This window comes from Belonocnema kinseyi, chromosome 8 (assembly GCF_010883055.1).
Source record: "Belonocnema kinseyi isolate 2016_QV_RU_SX_M_011 chromosome 8, B_treatae_v1, whole genome shotgun sequence".
Taxonomy (NCBI): domain Eukaryota; kingdom Metazoa; phylum Arthropoda; class Insecta; order Hymenoptera; family Cynipidae; genus Belonocnema; species Belonocnema kinseyi.
This window is the reverse complement of record NC_046664.1, coordinates 36,340,706-36,347,739: the sequence shown is the minus strand read 5'-3', so window position 1 is coordinate 36,347,739 and position 7,034 is coordinate 36,340,706. Positions and strand designations below refer to the sequence as shown.

The window sequence follows — 7,034 nt, the reverse complement described above, 5'->3', positions numbered from 1 at the left end:
TCTGACCTTTTTCACTTCCCCCCTTACATCGGTTCCCTGCCTATTCATATCCCTATTCATTTCATCCAATCTCTTTCTTGTTTCCTCTCTAAAGCCTTTAATAAGAGCTTCCAATTTTAAAAATTGAATAGTTAAATTTCTAGTTGAAAAAATTAATTTTCAAACAAAAAATTAAACAAATTTTCAACAAAATAGCTTATTTGTCAACCAGAGATGTATTTTCCTTTCAAATTATGAATCTTAAACCAAAACAAATTTAATTTTTAACAAAATTTTAACTTCTCAATGAAAAATATAATATCCTGGTTACTATTGGGAATGGTTAAACTGTGATGCGCCATCTGGTGACAAAATTTCGAGCTAGAAAGAATAGGTACAATTTTAAATATGCATTTTAATTTGTGCATAAAAGTGTCTTAACCATTTTTTTTAGTTTAAAGTATTTACTAAATAATAAAACTAAGTCTTTATCGGAAACAAAGTATTTTAGCTGGAATTGACATATTATACAGTGAAAAATTATACTTTTTGACAGAAATATTTCTCTAAAAAAAAACAATGATTGTTCTCTTTAGTGTGATTTTCAAAAGATTATAAACTTAAATGGACTTATTTTGAAGTAAAAATGAACTCAAAGTACATTTTTATTAATTTATATATGAAATATTTACTATTTAAAAATTGATCTAAAAGTTAGGTTAGAACTCGTATTTAAACTCCAGTCGTCTATTAGTCATATTCTTGGCATAATATAGATAAAATTTGTCACTACATACATTAATTAAAGTTTATTTAAGCTCACAATGCATTGAAACTCACATTAAATAATTAAATAATCGTATTTTTCTTTAAAAACCTATTTCAAAAAAATGTTTTTTTTTCGTTGTACAAGATGGAAATTCTATCTAAAACTACTTGTTTCTGATGCATATTTGTTTTTAGTATTCAATCATTGTTTTATACTTCACAAAACAATCGTAAAAACACTTTTATGCACAAATTAAAATACATGTTTAAAATTGTACCTACTCTTTCTAGTTCCATTTTTCGGCACCATGTGGCGTAATGGTAGACCACCATTCCCAATATTGTAGTAAATTTAAAAAATATATTTTTGTTTTTCAAATGACGGCAATTTAATAATGTAAGATTAATTATAATAGAAACTTTTCTAAGTTTCAAGAAAAAGGTTTACTACTCGCGCTATCATATTCTAGTTTTTAATAGAATAATTTTGTATATGTAAAACGAGCAATCGTATTTTCTAAATATTGTATATTTAAAGAAAAAAGGGAAAACGCAGGGGAATAGGATAAAGATTGCGCCTCTTAAATTTTCAAATAATCAAGAAGTTTTACCTCATAATCGTGATGGCCAACACAGGTGAGTACAAAATCTAAAATTTTAATAGCGTAGTGCTGTCTTCCTCCAATGCAACCGCCAACCATCGTCTCTAGGAATGTTTCTGCTAGCTCGGTGAAAATGCGACAATAATTCATGGATTTTTCCATGTCTTCGTGGGCAACTGACAAGTGGTAGGGTTGTTCCAAACCCATGACGCTTGTAAAAAGACACAATTGTAATTGTTGCAATTGAGCACTATTGTTCTGACCACGAGTGGTGTTACTATTTTCTTCTAATGCTAGTAATATCACACAGACACAATCAGTGGCTGCCTCGTGCAATTGTGATCCTATCTCGTAATTACCAAGTACCTAAAAATAACAAGGAGATTGCAGTTAAATAAATTGTTATTATTATCATTGTCTTCTTAGGCTGATCTATTTAAGTCCCATAGCACTGTGGTTAAAAACCTATTGTACTATGCCTTTTTATTTTAAAACCCCGGTGAAACAGAGGTCTGAACATGGGTCACCATCGTTGCTAAAGTATCATTTAAGGATGTACACTACATACAATCAATCTCAAAAGTTGCCCATCTTGAAAATGATTAATAAAATCAACAAAAAAAGATCTATTATTAATTTCTGTAAATATTGATGGAGGCTTCTAAGCACACTTCAGAAAACAAAAATGCAGGTTAAAATGGTTTATTTAACAGTAGTTATTTAAATTTTTAGTATTTTCTTTCTCTTTAGGGAAAAATTACCATTTTTATTGCAGGGTGACCGTTTTAATCAAAGAACAAAATTCCGGTCATTTCCCGGTTTTTTCCCGGTTCCCAAATATTTTTCCCGCTCAATAAAATTAAAAAATCGATATATAAAGCTAAACAGTCAAAGTACTAGTAATAAAAAAACTAAAGCATTCAAAGTGGAACTCTTGAATTTTTAACTTTTAAAGTTGAAGTTTAAAATTTTTTAAATTCCAAAATGTTCCATTCCATTGTTCAATAATTTACACGTATAAACTGGAAGGTACTAACAATTTTCAAATAAATAATTTCAATTTTAATGAATTTAAACTGCAAAATTAAGAATGTTTAAGATTCATAAATTATAGAGTTCAAAGATTTAGATAAAGTTCCAAAAATATAAATCCAGGTTAACATTTGAAATACTCTAAATTAAAGAATCAATCAATTAACTTTAAAAATGGTCAAAATTATATTATTCAGTTATTTTAGGCCACTTAATATTTAAAAATTTTAATTTTTTTAACTTAAAAGTTCTCAAATTAGAATTTAAATTATTTTCATTTGAAATAGTTTAAGCATCCTTGAAAAACTTTAAATTGCATTTCAAAATCTTGAGAAATCTAGAAGTAGTTTTACATTTTTTGAATGTTAGTTTTATTTTTGAAATTTTTTCAAAACTTTAAAAATTAATTGAATTTGTCCTACAAATATTAGAAAATCCTCCGAATTTAAAAAAATGTCCTTAAAATTTGGATTTCTAAATAACAATTGAACACTTCTTATTTTAAGAAACAATTAGAGTAATTTTAAAAGATATTTAGAAGTTTCAAAAAGATTAAAAATTAATTTAAAACTTGAAATTATTTCAAATAATTTTAATGAAGTGAGTTTACCGAAAAAATTTGGTTATTCGTAACGGAATTTTGGTGCAAATACTCACAACCTAATTTAAAACAAAATGTAGATTTTTGCAGTTTACAAAAATTTTAGAAGCTTTTTAAGAATTGTGAAAGGCTCCAAACGAATAAATACATTTTCTTAAAATTCTTAGGAAAATTGAAAATGATTCATTTTGAAAAATTATTTTAGCAGAAATCCCAAAAGATTTCAAGAGAATTCCATTACCATTAAAAACGACCCGGGAGGAATTTAAGGATTTAAACAATTTTTTTTTAAGATTTTCTAAAAATTGTAGAAAAAATTTTATTCAGTTTAGATATGTTTAGAAGTTCTGCATTTTGTTTTCACTAACTTCACTTAAATGTTAAAAGCTTTTCGAAATTTTAACAATTCAAAGCTTTCTATGTCAAACAATTAAGTTTCAAATTGTTTACTTTTAAATATTTAGCTTCAATTTCGTCTTCTTAAATTATAAGTCAAATATTGATAAATATTAAATAATTATCCTTTTTCTATTTCAATTTTTTAAATTAAATGGGTTAAAAATTAAATAATTTAAACTGAAACAATATTTTTAATTTAATAAAAGCCTTTAACTACGAATCTGGAAATTCTTTAACTTTCAACGGATTAAGAATCGTTTTATCAAATCAATTATTGTTCAATGAAATAAATTAATTTTCAATTCAAAAAGACAAATTTACATGAAAATTGTTAAATGTTTAAAACCATTTTTATACCTACAAAGATGATCAGATTTATTTTCTGCAAAAAAAGACGAATGTTCCAGAAATTTAATAAATTTTCAAACCAAAATAGTTTAATTTTTAAATTAAAAAATATCAATTTTCAATCAAATAGTTGAATTTTTCGTTAAAAATCTAATTCTTAACAAATAAACAAATGGAATTTTCAGAAAAATAGTTCATATTTTTACTGGAAGTAAAATTTTTAGTTGAAAAATTGATCTTCAACAAAGCAGTTGAACTTTTGAAGAGATGAATTTTCATTAAAACTAATTTTCCAACAACAAAATTAATTTTTTCAAAAAATTAGTTGAATATTCAAGAAAAAAAAGGTAAACACCCAACGAAAATTTTTTTAAAAAATGTATATTATAATTCAGAAATATTTCCTGTTCGAAATACTACTACTGCTCTAAAAACTATATGAAGTAATCCCTTTTTCTAAAATTTGGAAGAAGGAACTTTTAAACTGCGACAAATTTTGACTTGGATCGGATTTTTAAAAAGCCTTTCTTCTAAATCGCTGTTTTTATTCTTTAAAAAATTCTCATTCCTGGTAAAAAATGCCCTGTTCTAAAATAAAAACGATAATTATTTACGTAACTGTAGATAAAGTAAAAATAATTTTTTTAAATTGACTAAAATTATTGTCGATTTTTTAATTCAAATCCGGGTGATTTTCCGGTTTTTTCCCGGTCAATAAAATTCCTGCTCATTTCTCGGCCAAGTCGCCACCCTGAAGTTTAATTAACTGTACTTGAATTAAAAAGAAATGGTAATTAAATTCTGAAACTTACTTGAAATGCATAAGCAACTACATCACTCAACGGAACGGATTCTAAAGAAATTGCGTGGACTGTAATCCAACTGGTAAAACATCTTAGAACCCGCACGTGAATTTGTAAATTCTCGCTACCGCTATTGAGACACACTTTCTGTAAATTAAGAAATACATTTAAATATTAAAAGTTAAGTCAATAAATTCGAGTTCACAAACAAAATTTAAATTCCACACAATTTAAAATTTAAAGCAAGTACATTCAAATGTAAAATAATAAATATTTTTTAAACCTACCAAAAACTCTGATACGGTCTCCCCAATGGCCGTGAGTTCAGAAAGAACCTGTTGTCGCCTGTTAGAACCCAATCTGAAATAATAAATACAATATTTTACAAAAACATCAATTAAAAATATTAAAATGTGAATTAAGGACACCACAGCCAAAAAAGCTCTCAAATTAGGGGAAATACAGGGTGATTTCATATGAAAATAGGGGAATAAATTCTTTTTATTAAAATTAATGGAGGTACCATAATACTAAAATTTCAAGTTGAAATATATTGCATTTTCAAAAACAAAATAGTTGAAATTTCAATTAAAAAAAGACGAATTTTCAAACAAAATGTTGAATTTTCAAACCAAAAAGTCGTTTGTTTTAGAAAACATTTGACTTTTAGACCCAAAATGATAAATTTTTAATAAAAAAAGTTCATTTTTAACCAACAAAGGTGAATTTTCAAGCCAACAGTGTGATTAACAACATGTGTTCAAACAAAAGAGACGAATTTTGAATAAAAAAGTTGAATCAATAACCAAATAATTAAATTTTCAACCTGAAAAGTTCAATGTTCAAACCAATTAGGCGAATTTTCAATCAAGGCAGATTTTTCAGTCAAGAAAAGAAAATACAACCATATTATTGAATTTTCAAGCCAAAAAGACGAATTTTTTTACAAAACAGTTTCATTTTGAACCCTGAAATATGTATTTTTAACAGAAAAGTTGAATTTGAAACGAAAATGTTAGGGTGTTACCAGATTATTCGAACTTCAAGCAAAAAAGACGAATTTTTCACGAAAAAGTTGATTTGTTGAAAAACTAGTTAAATACTCAAAGCACATTAAGTTTCAACTAAATAGTTGACTTTTCAACCAGAAAAAGCTGATATTGCTACCAAAGAGATGAATTTTCAACCAAGAGGATTAATTTTTTACCGAAAAATAATAGTTTTCATTAGAATACATACATTTTTAACTAAATAGTGTAATTTTCAACATAAAAATGAAATAGTTCAATTTTCAGTAAACAAATTATTTAAAAATTAAAGAAAAAACTTAATTCACTATAGAAAAAATAGTAAAGATCCGTGAGTCGAAATTATAATTACAGCAAAATTTGGAATTTATTATTTAATAGAATTATTTTCTTTACTTACGGACTTTCTTACATCTAATAAAAAAAAGGTAATTTTTATCATATATTTTAAGGGAGATACAGCATGGAAAATCTAGTATGAAAAAATGCAACAAAAGTACAGCGTACACGAAAATTCTACTCGTTATTACCCGAAAATTACGCCTTATTACCAAATAGTTCAATTTTTTAAGAATGCCGGAATTTCTAACCCCCCCCCCCCCAAACGAATTTTCCACAAAAAAATGAACTTTTTAACAAAATAGTATAATAATAAATCTCAACAGATTAATTTTGAATCAAACTGTTGATTTTTCAACAAAAAATTAAGTTTTTACCAAAACGGATACTTTTTCAGAAAAAAAAAACATTCTACATAAAAGTTGAATTTTTAACAAAAATGTTAAATTTTCAACAAAATATTTGATGTTTCTACAAAACTGTTGAATTTTCAAGCCAAAAAGACGGCTTTTCTACAAAACGGTTGAAGTTTCAACCCAAAAATAAGCATTTTCATCAAAAAAACTATTTTTTTATCAAACAGTTGAAGTACAAACCAAATTGTTTAATTTTTTACCAAATTGTTGGAATTTCTGGCCAAAAATACGAACTTTCCACGAAAACGTGGAATTTTAAGCAAAATGATTGAATGCTCAACCAAAACAGAACTTACATTTTCAACCTAAAAGATCTATTTTCAAACAAGAAGATTAATTTTCTACCATAAAACAGAAATTTTTAACAAAATAAGTTTATTTTGAACCAAATAGTTGAATTTTTAACTAAAAAAATCGAAATGCAAAATGGATATGGAATATGTAAATTTTTCAGCTAACAAATTAATTTGCAACAAAATGAAAATAAGTTTCTATCCGAGGAGAATAATATCAACGAAACAATGCATTCCCAACAAAGTAGTTGAAATTTCGGTCTGTAAGGACGAAAATTTCTATAAAACATTTAAATTTTTCACAATAAAGTTAAATTTTAACATAATAATTAATTGATTTCTAATCGTAGATTTTTAAATTATTTATGTCTTACGGTCCAATCGTAAATCGAAAAAATAAATATGAGTCAAAAAAACTTGTTCTTC

The 7,034-nt window shown here is 25.8% G+C and overlaps 1 protein-coding gene across 2 annotated transcripts in view; it reads right to left on the bottom strand.

The window, feature by feature from the left end:
• LOC117178334 (transportin-3) overlaps positions 1-7,034 on the bottom strand; it is a 60,163-nt gene that overhangs the window by 35,427 nt on the left and 17,702 nt on the right. For both annotated transcript variants that reach the window (XM_033369745.1, XM_033369746.1), the window contains exons 4-6: positions 4,820-4,892; positions 4,542-4,679; positions 1,359-1,715 (exon numbers count right to left, since the gene is read on the bottom strand). In XM_033369745.1, the coding sequence (XP_033225636.1) occupies positions 1,359-1,715; positions 4,542-4,679; positions 4,820-4,892 (568 nt within the window). The remainder of the gene's footprint in view (positions 1-1,358; positions 1,716-4,541; positions 4,680-4,819; positions 4,893-7,034) is intronic.